The 15,253-nt window shown below is 36.0% G+C and overlaps 1 protein-coding gene across 22 annotated transcripts in view; it reads right to left on the bottom strand.

Annotated features, from left to right (window-relative positions):
* BAZ2B (bromodomain adjacent to zinc finger domain 2B) overlaps positions 1–15,253 on the bottom strand; it is a 164,789-nt gene that overhangs the window by 13,188 nt on the left and 136,348 nt on the right. For all 22 annotated transcript variants that reach the window (XM_069780547.1, XM_069780546.1, XM_069780548.1 and 19 more), the window contains 7 exons: positions 13,315–13,455; positions 12,269–12,523; positions 11,282–11,496; positions 9,801–9,875; positions 4,463–4,706; positions 3,038–3,100; positions 1,687–1,831 (listed from right to left, as the gene is read on the bottom strand). In XM_069780547.1, the coding sequence (XP_069636648.1) occupies positions 1,687–1,831; positions 3,038–3,100; positions 4,463–4,706; positions 9,801–9,875; positions 11,282–11,496; positions 12,269–12,523; positions 13,315–13,455 (1,138 nt within the window). The remainder of the gene's footprint in view (positions 1–1,686; positions 1,832–3,037; positions 3,101–4,462; positions 4,707–9,800; positions 9,876–11,281; positions 11,497–12,268; positions 12,524–13,314; positions 13,456–15,253) is intronic.

The raw sequence follows: 15,253 nt of genomic DNA, 5'->3' as shown, positions 1-15,253 counted from the left end.
CTTCTTAAATTATTTTCATCAGATACTGCAATCGCAAGTAAACAAAGGTCCTGCTTATGGTTTATGGCCAAAACATCCACAAAAGCTTACCTGCTCTTTCTGGAAAATCATAATTTCTAAAAAGATAATTCATTAAAGAATATCCCCTCCCATTAAAGCTTCAAAATGTGTCCAAAGTTATGGTGTATGTCAAGATACAAACACTTTGAGTATCAGCGTTAAGAACCAAAATGACTACATGAAGAGGGAGGAGAAGTATTTTTTAAATGGACAGATCATTCCACAGTTTGTCTCATATTTCCAATGTTTAGGTAAAGGAATTAGGAGTGAATAAACAGTGGAATTTACTGAAACAGAGCAAACTAAGAGTTGAAGGGAAGAGGGAGTAGTTGAGAACTTAAGTACATGTCCATTTTGCTATTCAGGGAGATTAAACTTTCATTAAGACAATATATTAAAAAAATATGGGTTTGCCCTATAGTTCTTGGCTAAAACTTTTGTGTCATTTGTTTGTTTGTTTTTACTATCTTAAGACAAGTAGGTGTGTTTCAATGATTTTGTGTACAATTTCTGAAGCATTTGGCGATTCACCTGGTTCAAATATAATAAATATAGTGAACAAAAGGAATGCAAGCAGTAAAGCATATGACAGTTTAACTTCTACATCCAGCTACTCATGTGCAAAACCATTCCTAACACAGAGCATAAAATAATGCAGAACAGGTGACACAGAAAAATTATTTCTTATGCTACCCATTTTAGAAAGGTAACTTGAAGATCAAGATTAGATTTAGGAAAAGTTCTACAGTTTATTTGGGGGGCCAAAACAGGTCTTAGATTTCATACCATGCGGTAATCTTACAGTTATTTTAATTAAATAGCTCTCTAAAATGATGCAATTCTCATGACATAATGCAATTCTGATGTATATCAGATTTTGTTGTTGTTTTGGGTGGGAAAATTGTGAGAGTAATGGGGTTTTGCTTCATCTATATCAGAATTAGTAAGGATTTTTCTGTAACCAAAATGAAGGCTTATGTTTAAGAATTCTAATATCCACAAAAAGGTCAGATTAATACATATTTTCTGCATCTATCCAGTTTAAAGTGTGTGAAAAATTCAATCACAGTTAGTATACAACTGTCACAGCCACAAAATTACATTTTAACTTTAGCAAAAATAACTTCAGCATTTGCTGGATTGGAAAAAAAATCAGTTTGTAAAATACAGAGGCTAAATCATATTGTTGATCAGAAAACACAGTAGTACTTCACTGTGTGAAAATAATTTTCATGTTTTTGCAGACATATATATATCAGATTTTCAAGCACAGAACAGTGTGTATATTTGCACAAAATAAAACAACTGAAAATGAAAAGAATTTTTTTTGCATTCTGTGGTCATTCTAGTTTTCATATGCAGAGTTCACTGCCATACGGAAACGTGAAATAGTTGAGAGACAAAAAATATCCCATGCAACATACAGAACATATAGAACTATAACAAAAAGAGAGCATCAGAGCACACCATATGAATACAGAGGTCTACTGACAGTAGCCTGTTGAGCCTCTGGTTGAAGGTGAAGCCTAAAGACCGTGCTGCACAAAATTATAGCCTACAGAGGTGGGCAATAGGTCTTGGCATAGTATGGGCCTCAGTGTGACATTATTCTTTTATGTTTCTTACCTTCACCACTTTCCATGCCTTCTACAAAAATACCACCACATTGGGGCAGAATCCAGTATCGGCGCCTGTAACGATCTTGACCAAACATCACTGAACGCAAACAGTGTGAAGCTTCAAATAACTTCTTTCTGTACTGGCTTTGTTGCTGTTTTAAAAAAGGGAAAGCATTATAATTCAGTAGGCGAAAAAAATTCCCTATAACAGAAAACATCTCCTGGCTGCCAGACTGAACAAAAGTTCAAGGGTCACATGAGGAGGCTCTCTTATCGAGATTTCATGTGTGTGTTATGTGATATTCTACTCACAATTGCTGCCTTGCTGATTTTACTTACAGAGCTCCCTTTAAAAAAATAAATTCAATCACTTCCTGGTTCAGCTTAAGTTTATCAGTCTTCCTTTAAAAATACATTTTGTGATGGCAGGTCCTGTCTTTTTAACACTGACTCTCGGAGAACAATAGAATCAAAGATTTCATTGCACAAGAACTGCTGAAATCCTACCAATTATACAGTAGCAGCAAATGGTAAACAGAGCACTGAAGATAGCTGATATTGCAGCTCCTGATGGGAAACTAATGAGATATTTTAACTGGTTCATAAAAGAATAAGAACAATAATGTCTGAAAATAAATTCTGTATTCAAACACAAACAGTTCTCTGAGGGGGGCCAGTTTGTTTATTCAATTCTTGCTCTACTAAATGGACACTGCTGGAAGTCAGGTGTAATTCTGGACTGCTAATTTACTGCAATTTGGAAAAGGAGAGAAACCAAGAGGCAAAGTCTTAAATGACAAATTTTCTAATACAAAGAATAAAAACATGGGCCATGAGTAACCCTATCGACAGCATTCTATCTTTCTCATTTACATTTCTCTTCCTATTCCATTGTTTCTTCTTCCAAAATCTGAAGCAAAAACAGCTCTCTGTATTGGCTTGGAACATAGCTGCAGAAATTAGCCAACTGTAGGAGGGAATGAGAACTGCAATCATTTGTACAATGGAAAAGTCATTGCTTCTTGTACATAAGATTTATCATCACTTTCTAAGATCAACAAACAGAAGGATATCAATTAGGTCTGGATAAAAATTGTATTACTTTTTATTCTGAGATGTGCGAATATATTATCAACAGCTTTCTAACTGTCTTTTGAGTCATATCCACTTAGTGCCGCTAGACTAAACTCACAATTCAGGTGTCATGAACAGTAGCATCATTCATATTTTCATGAAACAAAAGCTGATCCTTATTTCAATTTATATCAAGTTGGAGCATTGAAAATGATGGTTAACATTCTAACCCATGACATCCAGTGATCGAATTTGTAGTATAACAAAGACAAACGACCTCTCACCTTTGTCAGTTTTTCAATCTGCTTCTCTAGTTCTTCAACACTTGCTGTCTGGTCCCCATCATCCTGTAATCACCAAATATACTGTCACGCCAAATTTATTTCAGGATAAAATCATACTACCATGTCTTACTAGTATTACAGTAAAAAGGTGTAACAGAAAATGAGAGGCAAATTCTAAGTGTAAAGAAGTTCAAATTTTGTGCTTGTTCAGTATATTTGATTAGGAACAACGTAACTAGAAAAAGATGTATCTTGAATCTTTCCAAACCATCCCAGATGCATATGAAGGAGAAGGCTTGTGGCCAGATGTTCGCTGAAAACCTTCTTTTACTGGAAGAAATAATTCGATTTGTACACGAACACTTAAGACTAACAGAATTTAATCCTAGTTTCTGTGAAGCTTTTTAGATATTCAAATTAATTGCTAAGTGGTTTTCATGCATGAAATAATGGAATCTGTCAAAATCTCATCAATCAGTCTTTGGTCAGTGCACACTTACATTTTATTTCAATGTCTACAAGAAATTGTAGAGCCACTTTAAATTACAAGTCTGCTATAAAAGTTCCAGTATTAATCTTACTGGTTTTTGAAGAGGAATGCACCCATGATTTAAGTCTATGGTTCCCTTCTTCCTGACACAGTTTAAAAATGAAAGTCATTTCCATAAAGAGAATTTTAATTTAGTTCAAGAAAGTCTTTGGGTATAACAGTAGGTTTCCAAAAAGAATACAGCCAAAATCCTAGGTGCTCCCAATCACCTGCACCGTTAAGATACTGGTCGTGTATTTCTTGGCTCTGCAGAACTGTACTAGGGTGAAGCCTTCTGAAATACCACATATAGTATGAATGCAGTGGAACTTCCGTTGTATCAGAAAATTAATCTCTCTACAGGAGTTACAGGACTTTTGTATATAAAATGCCCAGTGCATCAAAATAGGAGATTGTATGAAAGGAAAAACATTAAGGGACAGATGTGAGATTAGATACCTAAATATTACTTATTTTTAATTCTCAAGTATTAATTTGTAAGAACTGGGTGCTATGCCTCTAAGGTATTATCTTAAATTTATACACATTATGGTACTTAAAATAAATCCAGAATAATAGCAACAAAGGGCTGCTCCTACCGTAGAAACTAGAAACAAAACAAAAAACCAAACCAAAATAAAAACAAACAAACAAACAAACAAAAAAACAAAAAACAAACCACCAAATACCAACCCATACTATAATATATATCAAAAAAAGAAAAAATTACTCCAGAAAATAAAGTTCTTCCAAAAAATTAAAAATATCGGAGGTACATTACACTTCCTTTTTATTGTGAGATTTTGGGGAAGCAGCGCCATATTGCAGAGAAACAGAAGGAGAACAAGTTTTAACTTATTAGTTAATTAAGTTTCACTATACTTAAAATCCCTCACCTCATCCTCACAAACTTCTGTCTTCTTTCCTTTTTTATCTTCTTTGTCCTCTTCATCCTCATCATCCTCATCTGCCTGATCATCACTGTCATCATCGTCATCATCATCGTAATCACTGTCCCCTGCCTTTCGTCTGCGTTTGCGGCCTGGTGTTGGTGTTTCCAAAGAGTGCTGCTCCTCTCCTACGTCACCACCTCCTGCAGCATCTCTTTTGCCAGTTTTCTTGGCATGAATGATTCTAAGCCTTGAAACACATGACAAGGGGTGAAATTATGGAGTATGTCTGTAGCATAAACATACCTTTCTTCCTATGTATTGAAAGTAAATCATACATTTTAGATTCAAATTAGCTCTTCTATTCTACTATGACATAGTATGTTCTCAATATTTATTGCCATTAGTCAACAGGAAAAATTCAGGTTATTAAAGCCCTTAAGCCTCTTACTCAGTTCCGAATAGAATTTCTGTTTCTCCCAGATGCATTTTATGACATAAATATTTAGAAGAAATGAAACACAAGAGGGATTTTGAGAAGTCAGGAAAGACAGTTAGAAGAAAGAACCACTTCAACTTCTTTATCTTTTGTTCTATGCATTTTAAAATATTATTATAAAATACCGGGGGGGGGGGGGGGGGCAAAAATCCTCAACTGGAAGTATGAAACTATTTACATTTGCCTGGCAACAGCAAGGTTTGCTTAAAATTTTTTTTCCAGATTTTTATGCCTTTTTAATTTATTATGCATTGTTTTACTTTAGTCCTTTGGCTGATATTTTTATTCTAGGACATACTTTCTTTTCCAAGAAATCTTAGCTACCTAAATTACTAGGAGATTACTCGATCAAACTCTCATTTTTCCTTTTATGAAATAAAAGGGAAACTTACATACCAGTAATTATGGTTGTAGTAGACCTTCTTCTTCTATAAAAAGCCTATAAGACAAGATTCCACACAGCAAAAATTATAGTTCCACCTATCAGGGAGCTAGCAGGCAAACATGCTGAATCACAGGAGGTGTAAATAGCCAGGCCTAACCAGTCACTTATAATGCAGACCAAAAATGCAACTGACTTAGAAGAGATTCATAAACATGTGTAGAAAAGACAAAGATTTTTGTAAGAGATGATTAGAAGAAGGTAGGATGGGAAAAGTAGAATGGTAACGACAAACACAATTACCAGTAAGTAATTTTTCCTTGTCGTACTTCTCTCTCTTCCCATCCTACAAAACAATATTCCATACAGCAAGTGGCTACAAGTATGATGAGTGTTGTAGAAGTACTGGTTTCTGGGCATACTGACAAATGTATCAGCCTTCTAAAATGCTGACAAACTAAGTCAGTACTCAACAGCAGAGACTTAAATGAAGCCGTCACTGCTCAATTGGTAGCAGCACTTTTTAAAAAAAAGACCATTAGCAAGAAATCATTAAGGGGACTTCTGTTTGCTTGAAAACAGTTGGGCTTTGGTTTTTTTGTATGTGGGGACCGGTTTGTTTGTTTTTAATGCAGTGGTTAATCCACTGGAGAATTTAGAAAGTTTTACACTTTTATTTTTCCAATACAAATGGATTTTTAGCTATTTTAGTGATTTGAAATATTTTTTGATAAAAAAAATTTCTAAAGCCTTCCGGTGAATTTGGAAGCAAGTAACATTTTCAGGTCTGGTGCAAAAAGCCTTAGTATCATTGAGTATCAGTACTACTCGGGCTTCCACTGAGTTAAGTTTTAAAATAAATAAATAATTAAATTAATTAATAAATTTGCTTTTTATGAGGTTAACTTCAAACCATCGAATCCTCTTCATCTGGACCGGAAATTCCTGTCTATACACAGGAATTAGCTATCAAATAAAGCCACTAATCAATGATTGGATTGACTGCTGCATGACCCATAATTTTAGAGACAAATTAGACTAAGATAATCTTGAAGACAATTCAATAATAAATGTGGCACGTGGGAGTTCAACAACCAGCAAACACCTCTTTCATATACCTAAAAGAAATGAGAAGCAGCAAAAAAGGCTACTTCTGCCAAAAGCAAAAATAGAGATATAATGCTGTCAAGCACTAAAGGAAGCCTGCACGACACTAAAATTATAAGGATGGAAATAAATCAAAGATGCTCTTTTTTAATAGCACCATAAGCATAAGAAGGCAGCAGTCTGTATCCGAAGTAGCACAGAGGCAGAAACCAATGACAACATAACGTAAAAAATGTTCAGGTTATTTCAAGAGGTAGCATAATTTTCCTGCCGCTACCTAGACACATGGCTCCCTGAGAGAAGAAAACCTTCACTTGGAAAACTGTTTCATCTTTCTCACTTTCAGGTATATACCAAAACAACATCTGCAACTGTTGAGAGAATTACAAAGTCTATTGGCCCACAGAAAGGCGGGTGGCCCATCAGATAATCAGATGTGTGACTTGAGCCTGCTCTAATCTAATCTGTAATGTTTACTAGATCACAGAAGGAAAATTCAGCTTTGACTTAATTTTCATGCCTTCCTCATAATTTTTGCACATAAGTATTAAGTAGTAGCAAGTCAAAGAACTTCTAAACGTACTTTTAACACACTTTTAATGTAGTTCAGCTTGGGTCTCAAAAAATGAAAGTTTCCCAAATCAGCATTACCACCTGCTACCCAAACTCAGGGTGTAATTTATCCCCTCATGTAACACTGCTTTTGATATACCATCATCATTTACAGTTGAGATAGCCTCACTGGAGAGAAATTAACTTATAAGGAATATGCCATAATACTGGCATGTTAAAAAGAACATTGTTGCAGTGAAAAACCTTGTTCTGCAGTATTTCAAGTCTTGTAAAGAAACAGATATTACCTAAACCTTCAAGTAGCTGTATTTCATTTTTATTCCCTTTTATATTGATCAAGCTACAGAAGAGATGCCAAGAAGACATGTAATGGAAAAGGAGACGCTGAGATTATGATTATCTTGTTAAAAATTAGCTGAATCATCTCAGGTGAGACAGTCTTCTGACTATAGTTGTGATACAGAAAGCACAAAGAAAGATGAATTGATTGTATGAGATAGGTGCCTTTACAAAAATAGTGATTAGTATCAAGATTCACATCTAAATGTGATAGAGAAGGAATTAGATGCAACCTCTCACTGACCATCAGCCCAGCAGACACAGTCCAGGCAGCTCAGAATCCAGTTTCCAACCATATATATTATACTTATCAAGGAATTTTGTTCAGCATCCCTAACACGGGGATGGGGGGGAGGAAGCATCCCTATAGGCTTTTATACAATTTTTCCTTTTTCCAACCTGGGATTTTAATGTTGCTTTTTTGTATCTTACAAACACGGGTTTTATGTTGTATTTTTAGCTGCCCTCCCCGCCCCCCCCAGCCCCAATATCCAGTTGAGGAGCTAAAAGTGTGAACGTAAGTACAAAAAAAAAAAAAAAAAATCACTTAGTGAAAACATCTGGTACAGGTAAAATCTTTTCTCATCCCACTTAGATATACTTCAAAACAGTCTGGACAACAAACACTGGCAAACCCATTCCTCAGCATCCATTATTCTACCACTATACACTTCCCAGGCATGATGGGCTTGTGTTCAGGGTCACGTAAAGGTCTGTATGCATATGAAAAGAGTACACATCTGTTGATCACGTGATGAGTAGTCAAGAAACCAGATATTCCTATGCAAAACTGTTTGGGACTGGGATGCTTAAAAACTAGACTGAGCTTTGAAATGGATGGGGAAGATAACATGCATAAGAATGAAGTCTGGAAGCAGAAAAAAAGACCAAACAAAAGACTGAAATGGACAGATTTCTTTTCAGAGAAGCCCCGGAACAGTTGTAAGAGTTTATGAAAAACAACTGACATAATAAAGAAGAAAACATTATTTAAAATTGATCGAAGAAGACTCTTCTAAAAAGCTTCTTAGAGTTCACCAGAGAAACAGTGGAAAATCCAAAGATTTTGAACCAAAGATGAAAGAGATGAATCAAGTCCAGTAAACTCAAAGAAGCGGAAGAACACTCCCGCAATACTTACGCTCAAAAATAGGGACCTGAAATCCACACGAGGGGAAAACACAAGAAATAGAGAAATGATTGTAGAAAGGAAGAGAGGCTTGGGACTTCAGGTTATTATGCCCACTATTTGAAAGGGAAGAAAAGAGATCACGAGGAAAAGGGAGGATCCTACATCTACGAGTACTTACAGTTTGATGGAGGGAGAGAAAGACTAAGCAGTCCCTAAGGAGACAAGGACAGGTAAGGGTCCCATTCCACTAATGGACAGTAGGCTACATCAGAACTTCAGAAACACTTTTTAAACTATATCCCGTAGAGGGGATACAGATAAAGACAGGAGAAAGTATTTGGATTGTCCTAAAAGATAAAACATATTAACCCTGTGCAGACTGGGATCTGCAGTAGTAGTAGATAATTTTTTTTTATTGGTCTAATTTTTTCCTCTACCTCCCTCTTGTCCTTCTTCTTTACTTCTTTCCTTCTTCCTTCTGAGATACATTAAAGGGAAAAAAGGGAGACATAAGATTAGAAACACAAGTACCTAAAGCAAGGACTAAGAAAGGATTCACTGTTCCTAGTAAGAGGTAAAGATGACCAAGAATAAAAAAAACAAAGTAGAGTCTGGCTATGTATTTTTACCCCCTGTGATTCATGAACTTTATGCCTTCCAGCTTCCTGTTAGTTGGAGCCATTATGCTTGCTGTATGGAATTTTGTCTTGTAGGATGGGAGAACAGTGGATATGAAACTGACAACCCTTTAAAAGTTCCAATTTTACCTTAAATAAAAATATTAAAAATATCTCAAAGTTTGCATTCCATATATGATCCCTAGCTATAGGGAACAATGCAACATTGACAGATGGGAAACACTATGATAACATAATATAAATTAGCAAAATTTGATTGGTAATTGTTGTATGAAAATCATGTCTTCTTAAAACACCTTTCAGAATGAACATTAGTAATTACGGTAGGTACAAATAAACTTTGATAATGTCAATAGCGATTTGACAGCTCCTGTAATATTCCAATAAAAAATTTTTACTTTCTTCCAAAGAATACAAAATGGACTTACGTTGCTCCAATTTCGAGGGACACTAACCCTCTGAATCTCATGCATCTTTAATAGATTATAAAAGACTGGTGCTGCTCCATTCTAAATCCGCATCCATCTTAATTAAGCAGTTCAGTTACTAACTTCTTGGTAAACCTGTAATTGCATCAGCTAATTTTGTCCCTAGAACCAGTTGCCTATATAGGAGCATATCAAAGCAAATGCAAAAACCCAACAGATTGCAATATTTAAGGAAACAGAACTTACTTCCGAAGTTTGCCTTCAACCATCCATTTATCTCTCCTTAAGTTTGACATATAATCAATGTTTTTATCAATTTCACTGTCAAAGACAAAATAATCCATTAACTCTGAACTTACATATCTTTTTCTGACATACATTTTTGTACAGATACTTTGTCTCAAAGAAATATTTAAAATTAAAAATAAGTAATTTTTAAGCTAGGAAATTCCAATACTAGGAATGCCAATGTAGCCTACTGCTGTACCTATGTCAGGCAGTCTTTACTTAGTATTCACGTAAGCTTTCTTTACATAAGAAGCATGTCATACAAAGAAATTGACATTTCCTTCCATAGCTCTAATTCCATGTTGAGCCTCTAGATTTATTTGCCACAAAGCATCTAACCCTGCACGGAAAACAAAGTTATCACTGGTACATCTGTGGTACTCTAACTAGGATCCATGTGATCTACAAACTAACGTTCACTTTTCACTGCAGAAATTGAAGAACCAAAAAAAGCGCTTCACTACAGTGACTGTCTGCGAGCCCACTTCTGAGACACCCCAGCGTCAACAATTTAGCAGGTCACAGTTGTTTCTACGATGAAAATATAGAAACTCAAGTACTGAATGATCATTTCTACATATCTCACTTAACAGTTGGTCATCTGCAGTAAGATAAAGTTTCTTACTATGATGAATTTGATTAATACACATGAACTCTCTTGCACAGTATATGCACAGCACTTGCACTGCCCACTTCTGCTGTTTTTCAGCTTGAGAAAACATGAAGCATCTCTTTCATTCTTTCCTTACACAACCCTGATTTTGCTTTGCAGAGTATACCAAAAGCAGCAGGAAACAAAACAGCACTCAGTTAGGTAATGAAAGACTTTACCACAATAAATAAGCATGCGGAGGTATATGTAGCCCAATGACTGGCATTTCCTATGTCTTTACTGCATGTTGCACATTGTTGGGTTTTAAAATGTTGTTTAACATAGCGGGTTTTTTAATTATGGAATGGTATACCTTACTGCCCATGAATGAAGTATACACTTTCTTGAATTACTACCACCATAAATCAGGCTCGCCACCTCAGCTTACGACCCCAGTTAAAGTATTTGGACAAAAGAAGTCTTAAAAAACAAAAGGAAAAAAGGGAAAACAAGAGTACTGCAGAAGCCTTATACAACTGTTCTAAATTATCCCCCAGAATACCTAGTAAATTTCTCTGTAATCAACCTCATCTTTTACTCCGAAAATAGCTGGAGAAATTTTGGTGCAAGCTTTGAAAACAAACTTAAGAGACCAAACATGGAAAAGTTCTACTCTTCCATCCTATCAGAAGTACGTAAAGGTAAGAAGCAGTAACATCGCAAATTTCAGCTTTCATTGTAAGAACACCATGAATCCTCCTGTAACAGAACACAGTGTATGCAGTATTTCTGAATTATAACATTTTTATAATTTTATTTTTACAGACCTGTTTAGGAAAAAACTTACCTTACTACACTTTTGCTGCATGCTAACTCGTTGACAAGAAAAGCAAGTACTGATGCTTTCTGAGCTGGAGTATGTGCCTGAAAAGCTTTTGTTTTCAAGCTCTCTATCAGCTCAGTTTGCCCACAGTGAGCCTCCATGAATATATGCAGAATCTCGGACACGTTATCTCGATTGATACCAACATTCAGTAAGTGTTCCCCAAGAATAGTTTTAGCCTAAAAAGAATAAAGATGTTTTGCACAATCACATTTAAAAATATTATTTTCCTCTGCAGGCTATATCGCCGTTTATAAAACAGTAGGTGGGTTTGTTTGCATTTTTACATAAGGACTTTAATCAGGATTTTTCTTTAAAACTATTCGAATGTAAATCTTGAATGGATTAACAAAATAGAATGTCTTCACCTCTAAGTTTTTAAGAGCAGAGATAATATTATTATTAATGAAATAGGTTAAATGAAAAAATACATGGTCCAACTGGAACTTGATGAATACTGTTTTGTACAACCATGCTATGTAGAGTTCTAGAGTATAAAAGAGATATGTTGGCATGAAAAAGAAGGATAATAAGAAAGAGAATCATGAATGAATCAGAGTTTTGATGAAGTGATGTAAAGAGGAGACTTTGGGGAAAGAAATGGCAAGATTCACTGAGATATAACACGAGGGCAAGAATGAAAGGGGGAAAAAACAAAAAAAAAAAAGATGTGGCCACAGGTGTGATAGTGCCCTACAAGAGGTCCAAATAAAAATGGGGGAGGGTAGAGAAAATGCCCAGAAATATATCACTTCTGGAAAATGGGAAGGCTGACAGGGCACAAAGTCTTTGAGTAACATTAGAACAGTGACACCAAAGAAGAGAATTAGGGAAGAGAATGGAAATCCAAATCAGAGAGGTGTCGAAGACAGATTATGAAGAACACATTCATAAATATAGGGTGTTTACTATGGATTTCTTTCTTCCTTCTTTTTTTTTTTCTTTTTTTACCTTGTATCCTGTAACAAGTCCTGGATCACAGACAGCTGCAGAGACAAGCTTTACCAGCAAGTCTTGTACTTCTCCCATGCTGTCCCCTATGTTTAGTAAACCCTCTTGAAGAACGCTCAGGGAAGGAACATCCACATTCACATCAAAGCCAAGAACTTTACCAAAGTTACGCAGGAACTGCACTACCATAAGACAATCTGAAAATGTGCTCCCATCGAGAACAAGGCCTGGGATGCGAGGTAACTCTGGCAATGGCTGAAAAGTAAAGAAAAACAATGGAAAGATTCAGCAGTGTATTTCGAAAGAGAACTTTTTTGATAGTACCTGAGGAAATTAACTGATACTTCCCATATGACCTACAGCATGATAAAACTAGAATGTAAAGGCTATAGAGAAGGTGCCCCCCACATCCCATCCAGTAAATTTCCTTTAAAGGTGAAGCATGTTTACCTTTTCACATATTACAGGAGGCAAGAGATTAATAAATACTTACTTTTTGGCCAGGAGACGCTCTCAGGCTCTATTCTGAGCCGAAATACTATAAAAGGTGGTGTAAAAATATTTGGGGGACACAGGCAGGGGAATTCTCTGGAAGAGAGAGGGCTTGAACCTGAGGTAGAGGTATGTCAAAGTCCTGAAGGACAAGAACTAAGAACACAGAAGACTGGGAGAGTAAGTTTTTGAGTAACAGCTTAGAATAGTTGCACATATGAGAAAAGCTCTATCTAGTGCCTGTGTACTGAGACATGATGCATATTCCTGCTGTAAAAATAACTCTGAGTAATCGGGTTTTTTGAAGCAATCATGCAAGTGCTTTTTGGGAAGCAGGCCACTTTTAAACAAAATGCTTTTCATTAACTAAACATATGCTACTTTAGTGTTTGCAGTAACTTCTATTTGTATATATTTCAAATAGTTATCTAATTACCTATCTAATTACTGAAACTTGAATGCTTTGGGAGTGGCTGCAAGAAAAAAAGTTACTGTCGCAATTGCAAAATACAGAAACAAGAGACAAGAAATTAAGTTTACATTAGTATGATTACCTTCTGGTCTGCTAAGCACATATCTTCGTTAGGCTTCTTTAGCTCCTTTGCCATTTCTAATTCCAGTCTTCGCTGTTCCAGTTTACGTTCTTTATTTAATCTTTTTTCATCGCGTTTCTCTTGCTTTAACCGCTCTTTTTCCTTAAACGGAATTAAAAGGGCAGAAAATAAAACCCACGTATTATACTTACAATGGAAAAATCTAAAAATTTGAAAAACACTACTTACATAATCTTAATAATTACCACAGCAATTAAGGAACCTGCATTTAAGTAAAGGGAAGGGGGAAACTACAGCAATAGAACAAAATCATTGAATCTGTGAGCAAATCTAAGATTCACTGTTTTTCTCTCCTGTCCACATGGAAACGGGTATTGAGTATGTTTACACTGAAAGATTCTTTGGAATACCATTTCAGAAAGATGACTGAGTGAAAATATGGTCAAGAACTACCATACATGCAAGACATCTGATTTCAAAGGCCCTGCTTGCACACTAGTATCATCAATATACATCTGCTAAAGTAGGGACCACTCAAGAAAGCAGTAGTTGGGAAGACCTGGACAACACATGGTTTAAAAATTCCCATAATACATGAGCTGGGTATGAATGGCTTATAAAACTTAACCAATTGTTTCAACACACATAGCATCTGGCCTTGAACAACCATGCACTTAGCATGCAATCTGAAAATTGAACAGTCATTAATATCTTATTCTGCACAACAAGAACACGGGGATAATCAAGCGAGAAGCCAAATGCCTATTAGTTTTCTCTTCTAACACCCTCTGCGTTGATGTCACACAGAATATTATACTAACTATACCTCTCTAACCTGCTAAGACTAACTCTGAATTTGGACCTCCAACTGCCTTTTCCACCCCTGACTCCAGGGGTTCTGCTGTCACATGCCAGCATTGATATGCTGGCCTGCCTACACAATTCATTACATACCTCTGTGTAACCAGTATCAAATGCAAAATACTGAGTAATAAACCATGTATGGAATCTGTCATATATCAGTGCTATCTCTTTAGATCACAGAACTGCGTGCATATACACAAACGTGTGTGCATGTGCATTTGTCATGACCTAAGAACATGACACAATATAAAGATGAAGACACTATACATGCTTTTCACTTGTGGACACAGAGGGCTAAAGAACCAAGCTAAGCTGATTCATATTATTCAGAATTACTCCCCATCATTCTGTCAGTTTAAGAGGTTACTCTAGTCTCTTCAGTTTACTACTACCAAATTTTGCATAAATGAGAGTAAGGGCTGTAACTGTAAGTCAGGACTCAGGTGCATTTGTAGAGTGGCATTAACTGCTGACTTTGCTGTATAGTTCTGTCATGCCCCATGACTTTTTATTCTCTCTTTTTCTATATTGAATATTACTAGGCCACTGGTGATAACTGTGGCTAAACACTATGACTGCACAGAGCAGCTGATAATGACCTCTGCTACAGTATTTAGTGGATTTTAGGGAAGACAGAGGTCAGAGTTAGACATAAGGAACATGTTTGGACCAGCAATCTTACACTGGCAGAAAAAAAGCAGTCATGTACAGAACTACCCATGTGCCCAACTGCTGCTTTGCAGCTAAGCATCCTCTCTATTGACAACACAGGCCCTCATATCTGTGATGATTTCATAAGGGACATGCTGCTTATTCATGTTTTTCTCCCTTTACCAGCATACACCTCGTATGGAAAATCACAATACACTAAAGCAGCACACAAAATCAGTAACTTTATTTTAAAATGGAAAATACTCTCCAACTTGTTTTTTTTAAATGGTTCATTGCCTTTTATCTTAACCTATGTCAAGGTCTCAAAGCCAACCGGCATTTCCAACTTGTTCTTGACAACTAGAAACATTCTAGCTCAGAAGAAAACAAGAGAAGTACATACGGATATTTAAGTGGCAACATA

The sequence above is a fragment of the Haliaeetus albicilla genome, chromosome 4, assembly GCF_947461875.1.
Source record: "Haliaeetus albicilla chromosome 4, bHalAlb1.1, whole genome shotgun sequence".
In the NCBI taxonomy this organism is placed as follows: domain Eukaryota; kingdom Metazoa; phylum Chordata; class Aves; order Accipitriformes; family Accipitridae; genus Haliaeetus; species Haliaeetus albicilla.
Note: the sequence above shows the minus strand (reverse complement) of the source record. Positions and strands in the feature narration are given on the sequence as shown.